This window comes from Odontesthes bonariensis, chromosome 12 (assembly GCF_027942865.1).
Source record: "Odontesthes bonariensis isolate fOdoBon6 chromosome 12, fOdoBon6.hap1, whole genome shotgun sequence".
NCBI classification, from domain to species: domain Eukaryota; kingdom Metazoa; phylum Chordata; class Actinopteri; order Atheriniformes; family Atherinopsidae; genus Odontesthes; species Odontesthes bonariensis.
Genome location: NC_134517.1, coordinates 31,524,274 through 31,538,964, shown reverse-complemented (window position 1 = coordinate 31,538,964; position 14,691 = coordinate 31,524,274). Strand labels below are relative to the sequence as shown.

The following is a 14,691-nucleotide window of genomic DNA, read 5'->3' as shown; positions in this document are numbered from 1 at the left end:
TTTCTATGTGATGCGTTTTCTGTGCTCATTTTGACAGACCAAATTTACAGAAGCAAAATACTTGAAAAAACTGTACATTAAAGTTATTTGATCAATTATAGGATACCCAGCTTTTTACATCCACTTTATGATGAGAAATGACTAAATAAATGTCTCAAAAAAGGTTCCAGTTTACAAAAGAGCAAAAAAAAAAGCTGCCATCAGATATCTGAAAAACCGCCTTTATTGTTGTTATTGTTATTCAAGATTTTTTACCCCAAAATGAAACAAAATGAGATACTAAAGACTAAGAATACCATTCTGTTTAGAATTAGATTTAACTAATGAATTCAAATCTCACTTCAAGTAGCTGGTTCGCTTAATGCTTTAAACAGCTTCCTGTGCAAGTGCACAAGTCGACTGTGATTGTGAAGGATAACATCTTCAAGATATCCCCATTTCAGTTTAACAAACCTAAAAAGGTTCAAGTCCATCGCAGCAGAGAGTGGGACCGACCGACCAGCACACAAAACTCATCAGGCTACTCACCATGTTGTGAAGTCGAAGTGAAGCAGCAGGAAACGTGCTGGAGTCCTGTCAGAGTGGCTGAGACGTGTCCTCGTACACCACAAACTGGCAGCCGCAGAAAGGAAGAGAGGCGGGTGATTATCAGCACTTCCTGTATTCAACAGTATTTTGTGCTTCTTACAGCTGAACACTTTTTCCTGACAGCAAAGAGGCCAGAAATCTCACAGTTTACTGCACAACCCTTTCTTTGAGTAACTCCCTGTGAGTGATCACAAACCTCCCCTAAAGGGATTGAGTCTGGTTTCAGCTTTGTTCTGGAAGTATTTCCAGTGAGAGCAAGTCACTTTAATCAACATTCAACTATGCTTTCATTTTTCTTTTTTTTTATTTCAAAATATGACACAAAAGTCTGGAAATATTTCTGTGCTCAGTATCAAAAGCAGGAATCAAAATAGTAGTGAATGACATAGACATTTGGTTTCCACCCACGTCATCAGAGAAATTCACAGCAGATCATATTCAGAGTTAAAAATGGTGCATCTTACCCAACATAGCAACAGCCATACATTCAACTGCAAAGACTCTATTCAGCAGAAATGTTAATGATGTCTCGGCGCTCAGTGGACTGACACATCAGCTGACAGCTGCTGAAGGTGAAAGAGGAAGTTTATATCAGAGTTGAAAATTTGTGGGTTTGACTGATCCTCATGATACACAAATATAAAATGAAATTCAGATTTCTCTGCCTCCTGCAGTCTAAATGTAGATGTGCTATGCTTTCAGACTAACATGAGAGAGCAAGCAGCTTCTGCAGACAGGATGTGTTACTGGATGTTAATAAATTAAGTTCTGTGCAAAGGCCCTGAGCCCAAACATAAATAGATATACAGCACATGAGTCAATATATGAGCCTTTTTATTCTCCAACACAGCCTGAACCCTTCAAGAAAAGCTCTCTTTTAATTTCTTTAGGTAGTCTTCAGGAATAGTTCTCCAGGCTTCTTGAAGGATATCACAAAGCTCTTCTTTGGATGTGGGCTGCCTTTTGTTCCGTTCTCTGCCAACATGATCCCAAACTGCTTCAGTAATGTTGAGCTCCGGGCTCTGGGGAGGATTCATCCCTCCATCAGACCTGCTGCCACTGATTTTCAGTCCATTTCTTGTGTCCTTTGGCACAGCTCAGCCTTTTCTCCCTGTTTCCCTTCCTTAAGAACGGCTTCTTGACAGCCACCCTTCCATGGAGCCCATTTCTGATGAGGCTTGGGCCAACAGCAGATGGATCAGCTGAAGGTCCAGATGCATCTCTCAGCTCCTGTTTCAGGTCTTTGCATTTCCTCTTTCTCTTGGATATCACTTTCAGATACTGTTCATCTGCTATAAATAATTTTCTTCCTTTTGGTCTAAAACTTGTTTTGTTGAAAAAGCTTTTTTCAATTTCCCTAATGTCTTTTTTTTTTTTACATTTTTTTGCAGTCTCTCTCTGCTCATAGTCTTAAACCTGAGTAGAGAGGTCCTGCAGCCAGGTCTCAGAGTAAAAATGATAATGCCTAACAGATATTCTTGCTGCATTCTCAGATATCTAGGTTCATCCATTTCCTCTGCCAGTGATCACACACTTTCGATGATGATCAAGGGAATGATTCAAATTTCTTCCTCCTTTGTGTCCTCTTCAACTCCTTTAGTTTTGGGGTCAGGTACCAGGCATTACTTCGGCTTTGGAAAAGCTCAGTGAGGTGCTCCAACAGGTAAACAACTTTCTTGTTGCCATGGTAAAGCACATTTGCAAATGTAAAATAGTGCCAAAATTACCAGCAGAAATGATTCCAGCAGCACAGCATCCAAACCAAACCATTTTCACAGAGAAAAGCGAATTAGAAAATCTAAAGACTATGCAAAGAAAGACTCAATATGCCCAGAGCTATTGAGGCAACCTGCCACTAGTGCAACGCCAATCTATTGCTTCAACTTTTGGTTGAATTAGCAGATTTTATGGAAAGTGGGTCATTTGGAGCCCTTGGGAAGATGTTTAAATATATATATATATATATATATATATATATATATATATATATATATATATATATGTATATATACATATGTATATACAACAACCTTTCATGAAAAGTGAAGATGTTTTAGGAAAACCAGGACATTTACAAAAAGTGAGAACATTTGGATCCACTCAGGGCATTCTTTGGATGGTAGAGTTTTTGAGTGATTTTTGTCCCTAGGAGTGAGTGTGAGCACGTGTGTGGATGTTTGTCTCTGTGTGGCCCAGTGATGGATTGGCGACCTGTCCAGGGTGTGCCCCGCTTCTCACCCGATGACCGCTGGGATGGGCTCCAGCCCCCCCGAGACCCGACCGACGGACTAAGCGGGTATAGAAAATGGATGGATGGATCTTTTAAGTGCACTTACAAGTACTTTGTGTCTCACCTTACGTAGACAGTGGTCAGAGAGCTACACATACACTCACATCAGAAAGTTGAATAGGCGGGTTCACGTGACACGGTGAGTTTGTGACACTGTGTAGAAAGATGATCCATGTTACACAGACCGCAAACCATGTTACAACACAGATGTTCTGCAGTGAAGAAAATATCGTAACAGAGACTAAATGTCTGATGCAAAAGTGATGTGGTGTAAAAATCCACAACAAAATTCTTTCTTAAACAACTATTCTTTTTTTAAAAAGGTTTTTGGGCATTAGTGGCCCTAGTTTGATAGTGGATAAAGGGTCTTGAGAGAGTGGGGGGGCATGTAGGGGGGGCCCAAGCCAGAACTCGAACCCAAGTGGGCTACAATGAGGAACTACAGCCTCTCTATAGGGGACACACGGTCAACCAGCTGAGCCATACAGCACCTGTGCTTTTTCAATATTTTAGGTTTGAGTTATTTTTGATCAAGATATTCATTTGGCACCTTTCTTAGAGGCTGTTAGATTGACTCACAGGTAAGGAATCCTCTTTGACTCTCCACACTGACAGCGCTGTCTAATGCAGGGAAGACAGTCAGCATGTTAATAGAACAAATTCAATTGTGTCGGTACCATCGAAGCCAGACTTTTAAAATGCATGTAAATGTCGTAGTCTGCCTTAAAACGTATTAAAATGTGTCTGAAAATTGGACTAACACACCCAGATAACACAGTTGCATGTACATGTAATGCATGTATTTGCTCAAATGAGCCTAACAGACAAGTGTAAGAGTATATCAAAACAGCAGCTGCTCTCAATAATTATTAATTAAATTTTCTTTTGTCTGATTGATTAAAGTTTCAGAAATTCTGACTCAAATTCAGGCTATTGTACTAACTTCCAGCGCATATGTACTGGAAGAAGGACGATTGACTCAACTGTGATTGAGTCACACAGAGTAACTACTCAAAAATGCTTCATGCAAACGCAACAATTTAAGGAAATAAGGTCATTTTCTGCTAAGCGTGGGTGTTTGTGGAGAGTCAGCAAATCCAAAGTGAGTGAGGACATCAAAGAGTGAAGCTGGTTTTAGAAACCGATGACTTTTAAGAAAAGTGCACAATTTAAAAAAAGGGTTCATGTAACACATTTTAAAAGATGAGGATAATTTAGCAGAAATTATACTGAATGCATAAACATGCGAAATTTTTGGAAAGTGGAAAATATTTAGATAATCGTGACACTTTTTGAAAGCATTGTATGCCAAAATAAGCCTTTTAAGAGATGTGTCAATTTGAAACACAAAGAGTAGAATATTTTTTTTAGAAAAGTGACACGTTTTTTGGGCACAATTAAACAAGTGAGGACATTTTTTTTTTTAAAACAACATTTTTATAGGGAGAAGAAATTTTTAAGATTTTTTAAAACAGTTTCTTAGAACTAGGTCAACATCGGAGTTAGTCTCAGAGATATGTGATTTATTGAGTCAATAAAGGTTCTCACAAGTGTGCGAGTACAAATATGTGTTAGTACACATGAGGTAATCAGAGATCAGCACTTTAAACCTGCTGATACAAGCTGGTTATGTAATCAGGTGACTCAGCGCTTCCACTCTGCAGTGAAGCTCTCACACACAGACACACCTGCAGCTCAGAGCCGTTTCTGTCTTCTTATCAGAGCTGAAAAACCTTGATTATTTTTAGGGATAATCTAAAAAATGAATAATTTCCCCCCTGTTTTAGCATCAGTTTCTAACAGTAGAGCTGCATTGTCAGATTTAGCACAACATTGAGCAGTCATCCAAGGTTCCAATCTGCTGAAGGAAGGTGGACGAGCAGAAAGAAATGTTTTGCGTATGTACCTGAATGACTTTTAAAGTCCTGTCATTGATATCTTAATATTTTATTAGTGTAGTAGACAGCTGGCAGGCTGCACAAAGACGCTCTGCTGCAGGCTGAGTCTTCCGTAACCTTCAGTTGTTCTGCTTCTCCTACCTCGGTGTTCCTTCGCTCAAACCTCTGAGCAGGAATCACACACGATTAAAAAAAACGATGCAGTGAAAGAACTTCAAAATCACCACAGAGGTAGCTGGGGACATGTAGAACAAGAATCTGGTAGAGTTTGCAGAAAACAACTGGAATTGATTTTTTTATGAATTTTTTAATCTGGCCATACACATCATGCATTGGGTATGATTTCAGCATCAGATTATTAGAAAAAGATGCAGTGAAAGAACTTGAAAATCACCACAGAGGTAGCTGGGGACATGTAGAACAAGAATCTGGTGGAGTTTGCAGAAAACAATTTAAATGGATTTTTTATGATTTTTTTTTAAATCTAGCCATATACATGCATTGGGAATGATTTCAACATCAGTTTATTAAACAAGTTATAGTTACGCTCACTGCAGCAAAATCAAGATGCAAAGAATAATGCACGTGTGCAGTTGTGTTGTAAACGGTATTCTACAGTGTGGTCAATGAAATTAACATGACTTGTAATGTCACAAAGCATCTGTCACAATCACCTCACACGGCACGGAGTACAGTTTGTTAACACTGAAGTGTGTTAATGTAACTGTAGCTGTAAAGCACTTTGAATGGCCTTGCAAATAAAATAAAATAAAATGGCCTTGACTTGCCTTAATACCTTCATTTCCTGGTTTAGAGATCCATTTAAAGATAAAATGAGATTATGTGCATCAAAACTGAACAGCTACATTTTGAAATAATTTCAAATTGATCATGAGACATCATGACTTTGGGCACCAAACTCTCCAGAGACGATTGTGAGTCCTGGGGTTCAAAGAAGTTTCAAATCTGGACCATTTCAATGATAATTTATCTTTCTAAGTACACAATAAACAGGTACAGCAAGGTGCTAAAATAGCACCTTTTAAAGATTGAAGATGAAAACTAAATCCCCAAACTACTAAAACGTGTTGAACATTTCAATAAACACCCATCTCGGGATGCTCTAAAGGTCAAAGCAAAAGCCTAAAATCTACACAGAAAAACCTGCTGTTGTTGTAGCTTTTTTTGTTTAGGCGTTTTCCTAAAATGAGCCAACGATTTCAACATGTATATATATATATATATATATATATATATATATATATTTAGAATAATTTTGAATAAAACAGTGCACATTTCCCTAGACAAAGGCTGTAGAAGATGTAGTTATTATTCTTAAAGCACACATAATATGTTATCTGCTACTTTATCCACCAGAGGTCGCTGTTAACCAAGCTCCCATCTCTGTCTTATTTTTACTTCAAAATTTCAGATCTGCAACATCCACAGCGCAGCCGCAGTGAGTTGCTTTAAAAAGTTGAAAGTGTCGTAAAGGCACAACGGAAACGTTAGAGGCGTCTTCAAAATAAAAACTGTTGCTTTTCATTTTGTGGAAAAAACAAAAGGGTTTATTGTCCTTTCCCTGTTTTTTTTCTATTATAGCTGCATTCATTCAATAGACGCAGAGTTCATGGTTGATGTTCTGGCTGACAGGCCATTGTGCTACTGAGGCTTCCAAGAATATTCGTTGTTGCTTTATTCGGTCTAAATCCATAGATTAACGGGGGAGAAAGGTGGTTCATGTAAAATTAATGCAGTCTTTATGATGAAAATGTAGTGAAATTAAATTGTAATCTTACAATGTTATTGAAAATTATAGCTATAAGTACTCACAGAAAGTCTGCAAATTTGTACTTGTGAGATTACTGAGACGGAATAATATACTGATTGTGCCAAAAATATTTTAGAATATACATCCTGTGGTGGGACAGCTCAATGTAAACACACTTCTTACACTCAGTTTTTAGCTAATACTTTACTGAAGCTGATTTGTTGTTCTTTTTGTTCAGTTTTTACTCCACAACTTTCCTGTTGTAAGTTTGTCAAAACATTAAAAAAATTCAAATTAGAAATCTAAAGAATCAACAAATCGGTGACGCTATTCAAACGTCGACTGCGACACTTGCAAGTCACTGGTGGTCATCATGGTGTGTGATTTATTTTGAAATTAATAAACCGGATGTTGCGCCACGTTCGCACTTCTGACACTTGACGCATCGCGCAGACTGGGAGGAAGACGCGGCGGCGACAAGCAAGGAGGATTCTGACCGCGCGGCAGGGCACGGCACGGCAATCCTGGGAAGTCAGCCTCCCGCTGTTTGCCAGCACGTTATCTGATCCCGCGCTCTCTTTTGGATATAATAACCGACACGAAAGCAGCGGAGCGGCGGAAAAATTATGGCGACGTTGGGACCGGAGTCGGCTCGCCCTTCTCATGCCCAGCTCGGTTCTTCACCTTCGATTCAGACTCACATCGGCTGCGCCAACCTGCCTCCCAACCGGGGTTTGGAGCGGGCGCTGGAGGAGGCGGTGGCCAGCGGTGTCCTCAACCTCAGCTGCCGCAAACTGAAGGAATTTCCCCGGACAGCCGCCAACCACGACCTGACGGATACGGTGGATGCAGGTGAGGAGCTCTCTGCTCTCTGGCTTAGATCCCCGGATAGCTTTTGAAAATAAATCCCTGCGTGGGGGACCGGTTCTGCTCCGTCAGAGACGACTTGTTTCGCAACAACGTGCTAACCGCTGTGCTTTTTTCTTTTTTTTTTTTAAACCTTTTTTTACATTTCCGTTATTTATTCACATTAAACCCGTGAAAACGTTTGTGCTTAAAGCTGCACGAGGAGGTGAGCTCATAACCCAGGTGGAGTTTGTTAGTTCGTGCGTGTATTTGCAACTTTTGCTCCTCCTGAGCCGGTGCAGTTGCATTGAACTCTCGTGTAAAAGGCCAGTTGACAGGCCACTCTGATATGTGATTTATAATGGAAAACATTCGTGGGAAACGCGTCCCTGCGTTCCCAGTTTACAGTAAATCACTGGAAGTCATGTGTGCTTATGGAGAGCTGCAGTGAAAGTGGGCACGAGAGCGTTTATCACGGATCAGACTGTTCACAGTGGGCCCTCAGTGGAAATCCCCACCACTTCCCTTTTATCCATGTAGAGTTGTAAACAGGCATGGGATGCAGGATGAACCCAGACAGCCTATTTGTGCTATTTTATCTTAGAAAATAGAGTTTTTATCAGGCATAAGTTCCTCATCTGTATCTAAACAGCTCATTTTTATGACATTTCTGGACAAAAATGTTGATGTGTTGCATAATCTCGTCCAGATCGACACGTTTTTGTTTACTTCTGGTTTCTCTTTTGATAAAGGCTCAGCGATGGCTGCTTTCCAAGCCCTTTATTTTTTGCATATGGTTGAAACGGAGCAAGTGGCAGGGACATTTCTCATGACTTCAATTCCAGTGAGGAGGTCAAGCAGCACCTGCTTCCTCCTTCTTTGACAGGAAAGTAGATCCCAGACATTTGAGTGCAGGCAGATTGACTGCCTGCTGCATTGATCAGTGGTCAGGGTGGGTTTTTAAATGGGGGGGGGGTGATCTCTGTGGGGTGTAGGTGTGTGTGATCGTCGGTTATGGAGCTGGCTATGTCAAACTGACCCCCAGCTCTGCTCCCTGCATGCAAACAGCCGTTACCTGTAGGTTCTCCTGCATCCTGATTTGGAGCAGAATTGGGTAAACTGATTTGCTTCGACAAGCAGGAAATCAGTTATGACTTGGCCGGAGCCTGTTTATGTTATGTCAGTAGCAGCATCCCACTTTAACGGCTTAGTACGCGCTGTATTTTCACATGTTTTCTACTTGTTCCCTTCCATGCATTTAGTTCTTTGTTTTGCACGTCCAGCCTTTGAGATAATACTTGATCCACAGCCAGATGCGGTAAAAGAGGCACTGATTATTAAACCCCACGAGCATCGTTTTCTCCCAAGAGCAGCGTGGATAAGGCTCACGTTGTGTTGCTGTGTTCATGCACGCTAAAAAAGAAATGCGGCTTACATAACTGCAGTGGAGCACGTTTACAGGAACACGGTGACAGCGTGGATGTGGACCTTTTGGAAATGGTAGTAAAGTGATATAAATGTCAGCTTTACTGACCGACATATCAGGGCAACTTGACTGTGTCAGTTTTAGTTGGGGAAATTCTACCCAGTACACAAACTCTTGAGTTTCTGCCGTGACCGCCACACACACACAGAGTTTAGCTGTTAGATGACTGGACTCGTCTGTGGTTTTTATTGCTGCTTTGTCTTGTACTGGTTTGCATTTGGATCAGAGATTTGTTTGTTTTTTGCTTTTACGTCTCCATGTGTTTTTGTTTAAATCGAAGAATGTCAAATCTAGATTGGAGCTGAGCGTAAGTACGGATCCAATTGCTGAAGATTGTTATCCAGTTCAGTCCATCACACGTCACTGAAAGCTTTTTCACAGGAGACTCTAATCAAGGCCACAGTGTCCTCTTAAATGGGGGTCTTTGTGCTCTTTTTGAGTTGTGTCTTTCTGCCTCCCATCCTCTGTGAGTAAATGTGCATGTTTGCATTTTTGCATCATATTTATTTATTTCTCTCTTTTGCATTCTAATCGCTGAACAAATAGGAAGAGATTTCACATTAACTGAGCTGTGAATATTTCAATCAGTGTCAGTTTAATGGCTCGCCGACTTAATAACACGCAGCCAATCCCAATTCTGCAGCTACCAGAGGGATTAGACTTACAGGCCTGATGCAGCTGGTGTTTTAACCTGCGGGCCTTTGTGTCTGAGTTTAAGTGGCACAGGAGGAAATCACTCATTTCGGAGTGAATAACGCTGGTGGTGGGAACTGGGAAGTGGCCGTGTGCAGATTGAAGACGGAGTCATCTCTGATCACACGGCCACTGCGACCAACCCCCATGAAACCAAATTAGATGAGACAGAACAGAGTGAGTCACTGTGACGGATGAACACGTGGTGGACTGCTCATGCACACACACCCACACACAATTAAATATATATATGAAATTCAGCTGAAGTGTGCAGCAGCAGTTTGCCTCTTTGCTCGCACGCCTTTACAAACACACATGAGCTCAGTCTCATATCAGCATCTGCACAAGCCTCAGCTTGTTCCGAAATGCAAAGTCAAGCTAGCTGCTGTGCACTTTCCTCCCACTAAAGGTGGTTTTTCTCCACTTCCAAAGGCTTTCATTTGTTCGGGTGGTCGCCGCTGTGATGCTGAAGGAAAAGGCAGCCCTTGTAGCATGAGTGGAACCTCTTTCAGGACCCTCTGTTTGGACCTATTTCTGCCTGTTTCCTCTGTTTTAAATGCAGTAACTGCTCCTTTACAGGTTACTGAACAGTAGTTTAAATTGAAGAAGACGGTCGATGATTTTTTTTAACATATTTAATTCAGCCAAAGTACGAGATATTAAACGCATGCTTTTCTTTGAAAGAAATTAATTTGCACTCATTTGTAACCAGGAAATTAATAGTACACGTCCTGGCTCAGCAGCTTCTTGTTCACGTTTGAATTTACTTATGGTGACATGTAAAAGTGCTGATTTCTTATGTTTGCAGACATGTTGCATTGAGCTGTATTATTCTATTTATACACCATTAACAGCCTGTTTAAATGACTTCTCCATTCAGACACACACTCTAAAAAGAAAAAGCAGATGAATTACTTTGGTGTGGCTCGTTGTCGCGTGTTGGCTCTCAGTGCTATTGTGTGTACGCTCATCTCATTTGACTATCATAAGCCTCCTCGGCTCCTCTCCCCTCCGTCTCACTTCCCAAAATGCATTTGGAGAGGGGAGAGAATCGAGGAAAGAGGAGACTTGCTGGAGGAGCTGTAAGTGGGGATACACGGTTGTGTGTCCTTTGTGGGAAGTCTTTTCAGCAACTGAAGGTGGCGTGAGACATATTCACGCTCATCTGACACAGCGGTTGAATGCTGCAGCTCTGTCACGCATCACATTTAACCGGCTCTTGTTTTTTAAATGACAGCTTTTCTTATGTGCCTGTGGCCTTACCTCCTCTTTCCTTGGGCCTGACATCAACTGCTCTGCTTCCATCTCTGGTGGGAGGGACTAAGATGCGAGCAGAGAAGTTGAAAGGAGGAATTGTGTGGGTGTAAACTGGGAAATAGGGAAAAAGGGGTGAGTGTTCAGAACTGGTCTAGTAATTACTAGGAACTCCCAGGGGACAAGCTTGTGACGTCAACAACACGAGGGGATGGCAGGACGGTTTATCCTGCAGGCTGTGTTGGATCACAATTTCTGATCAGCACAACTTTCTGGCATAATTTGATGAATTAATATTTTATTTTAGAGCTTATACTTAGAGTGACGACTGTCTTGCACAGAGGAGACTTTGGTGTCTGAGTTGTTGCTGCCAGTTTTAGTGCCTCCATGTGAGATGTGAAGCTTGGTTCGGGCTGCACAGTCTATAAGAAAAGATGTACTTTTCTGCGTGTTCTACAACTAATTAACACGCAGGGGTGCAGAAGTGGACTTCATGAGTTAATACACCTGAGATTAGCAGTGTATATTTCAGTGTTTGTGTATGAAGTCATATTGTCATTTCAATATTCAACAATGCAATGATGCATGCCGCGTGTTTCTTAATACTGCACAGCCACAGTTTCTGAAGACATTCATAGTCCACCATGTGGTTGCAAACAGGAACATTAACACATAGTTGAGTGTAAAAAGTAAGAGAAAGAGTGTGTGAGAAAGCTGAAATGCTTTTTCTATCAACAGGGGAGTTTTCACATCACGTTTCGATGCCAGGCTTTAGTGCGGCGAATCCATATGAACAACAGGAAGCCTTCATGGTTTGAGGAAGTCACTGAGTTCTCGGCAGTTGTTGGGGACTTCAAGATTCAAGATTCAAGAGGGTTTATTGTCATTCCAGCCATATACACAGTATACAGTGCAATGAAATAACGTTTCTCGGGAAGTTTTTCAGTGCAACAAACAGCAACAATAAAGAACAGCTGGGACAAGTAGATTCACAGGTAGACAAGTAGTTCACAGGTAGATGGTATGACTGGTGTCCAGGAACAGAGAGTTTGTGGGAAAATGATTTCCAAACCCAACCAACCTGTCGGGCTGCTTCCATGTGTGGGGGTATCAGCTCGGCAGCAACAGCCAAACTGCCTGAGTGTGAGTTTGTAGTGCTGTCCTTTAACTGCCAACCTGCTCAGGCTTTTAAAAGTAAACACAGCGTTTCATTCTAAGGAAAAAACGCCTTTTATGCATGTGTCATCATCCACTTCACTTTGTTTTACCACCTGAATAATCACATTCTCACAGCTGAACATGAAAGAAGCAGGTAGCATTATTCAGTATAACTCTTAACGAATGCAATGAGTCCAGAATTAGAAAAGTGATCTTTAGATTTTGCTTATCAAGACTTCTTCATTTGTATGCTGTGTTAATTCAGAATAAATACAGCTCTCTTGTTGTATTTGAGCAACAATCCAGCTCGATTAATTTGTGTATGTTAGTGTGGGTGCGTCTCCAACTTTTGTGCTTTTTGCTCCTCTCCTGCTGATTTATCCACTTCTAAGATATTTATCGCGTGTGTCTGCTGTGGGTTTCATGTGTGTGCACGTTCAGCCTGCTTCCCACCACATTCCCGGCTTCAGACAATGCACGTTTCTGCCGTGTTTGGCACTTTTTCAGTGGACACATTGAGTCATTGTACTGTTTGTGTGTATTGACAGAAACAACATCCCCTGTTTGTGTCTACTGGGCAATTCATTGCAGTTTGATGCTGCATGTTTAGTCCAATCACACTCTCAAAGGCAATGTTGGCATGTGCAGTTACTCATCTTCCAACAAACTTACATCATAACGCTGCTGCACAGTCGGAGGAGACTCTCTTAAAGCATCTTCTACTGGCTGAGATGCCTTCTCAGTTAAAATCATCAACATTGTTCACAACACGATGCTCTACTTTCCGTTGTGAGAGAAGATTCTAATATTTACTATGTAAATACATACTGATGACAGTGTATTCAGTTATTTACTTTGACTATATTTACATACCTCGCCTGCCCTATTTTGAGGTTAATGTTGTTGTTAGGGATATAAAATGCACTCAGCCTTAGGAAGAAGAAAAGCCTCCCAGCTGAGTGCACACAGGATTATGATCATATATGGATGCATCCCGATGGATGGAAACTGTTTTCGGAGTGTTCTGTACCTCATATTTGACCTGAGTGTGATGCTAGAAGTCAGGAGGATGAGCGTATATATGAAATGCATTTATTTCTACATTTCTTTTGTGAAAGTTAATCCCAGGCTATCCGGAATATAAACTGTACAAGACGTTTTTGATAGATGTGTACACAGCATGTTTCTAATGTGTGTGGATCGGCACCTAACGCGTGCCGAGGCAAGATGGACCTCCCCTAAGTTTCCCACCCTCACTTCCTCCACCTCACTGCTCTTCCTTCCCTTACATTTACTACACACACACACACACACACACATACACACACACACACACACACGCACAGATACACAGGAAGCTGTGGATTTCAAGGAATGTGTTGGGGTGTTGGGATAGATGAGGGTCTATCCGCTCAGTGTTCCCGCCACACCTGAATGTAGCGACAGCTGGCGCGGAAACGCACGCCCTCAGACAAACACCCACACTCCTATCCACACACTCAACATTAATCGCAGTAACTGTGGCAGGGACTTCTGTCTTCGGGGACAGTTTGGACTTGTTGCCTAACCTTGACCTTTAACCCCGTCTGTACATATTTCAACGTCCCCCTCTTGCCTCTGTATTCACCTCAAACCTCTTTGTATTGATTTGTGGGGCTGTCAGGGGGGTGTGGGGGGTCAGGTCAGTGTCTCATGCATACTGAATGAAGCAGTTAATGGAGCAGTTAATGGTTTTCTCTCAGGAGAACGAACAGACCAACAGAGTAACCAGACACAGTATATGAAGAACCGATGAGATCAGAGAGGGGCACAGTGGAGAAAACCATCAAACCCAACACAATGAAGATGGACTCCTGTCACCTGCATCAGAGCACAGACCCGTTCTGTTGCTGGACCGTACCGATTTCTCCTGTGTGCTGCTGTAATCATTACTGCTTTATGTTGCTTTGAAGCCTTTTTAAGGCACATTTGAAACTCTTAAGGCTGATTTATGGTCGCCTACGGAGAGTCCTCTCCGTCAACGGAGACCCTCCCGGAGACGCTCTCCGTTGCTTGCATGCGTTGGCCAAAATTCCTATCTATCCGTCGAGGAGACGGAGACCACAAGGGTTGTGATCTGTCGACTGACAACATAAATCCGGAATCACTTTTCCGGTTTAGCGCCTTCCTCAACGGAACAACAACTCCGCCATTTTTGAAAGAGTTTACTGTGTGCCGGTCAACATTTGGTCAAAATTATTTGCATTTCAAAATCGATAAACTCCAACTCCAACAACAGTCTTTCTCTCTCGGTCGCCATCGTTCACTGTGAGGAGTGGAACGGAGCCGGAAGGTAAACAATCAATCAACGACTTTCACGATAGACGTCACGAGATTGGGTCGCCCAACGTAGCGACGCCTACTGATCGGGAGCTGAATTGCCTTGTGTCTCCGACAGCCCAACGGAGAACTTTGAAAAGACGGACTACGGAGACGGATTGACGGATAGCGATGGAGAAGCATACTGAGGCCTTTACTGATGACTGATTTGTTATGTTTCAGTGAGTTATTCTTAATTAAAAGTGATATTGTAAACAGCCGTCATCGTTATCGGCTCGATGACGGCTCAGTGGTTGGAGTCAGTCGCCCAATAACCGGAAGGTTGGCGGAGCAAGGCACCGTGCCCCCGTGCTCCCCGGGTGCTGTGAATGGCTGCCCACCCCTCCAG

General features: G+C 42.0%; 1 protein-coding gene across 5 annotated transcripts in view; it reads left to right on the top strand.

Moving 5' to 3' along the window:
- Positions 1–7,002: 7,002 nt before the first annotated feature.
- The window catches only part of lrch1 (leucine-rich repeats and calponin homology (CH) domain containing 1), an 81,439-nt gene continuing 73,750 nt past the window's right edge, over positions 7,003–14,691 (top strand). For all 5 annotated transcript variants that reach the window (XM_075480114.1, XM_075480113.1, XM_075480112.1 and 2 more), the window contains exon 1: positions 7,003–7,399. In XM_075480114.1, coding sequence (XP_075336229.1) covers positions 7,174–7,399 — 226 coding nt within the window. In that variant the 5' untranslated portion in view covers positions 7,003–7,173. The remainder of the gene's footprint in view (positions 7,400–14,691) is intronic.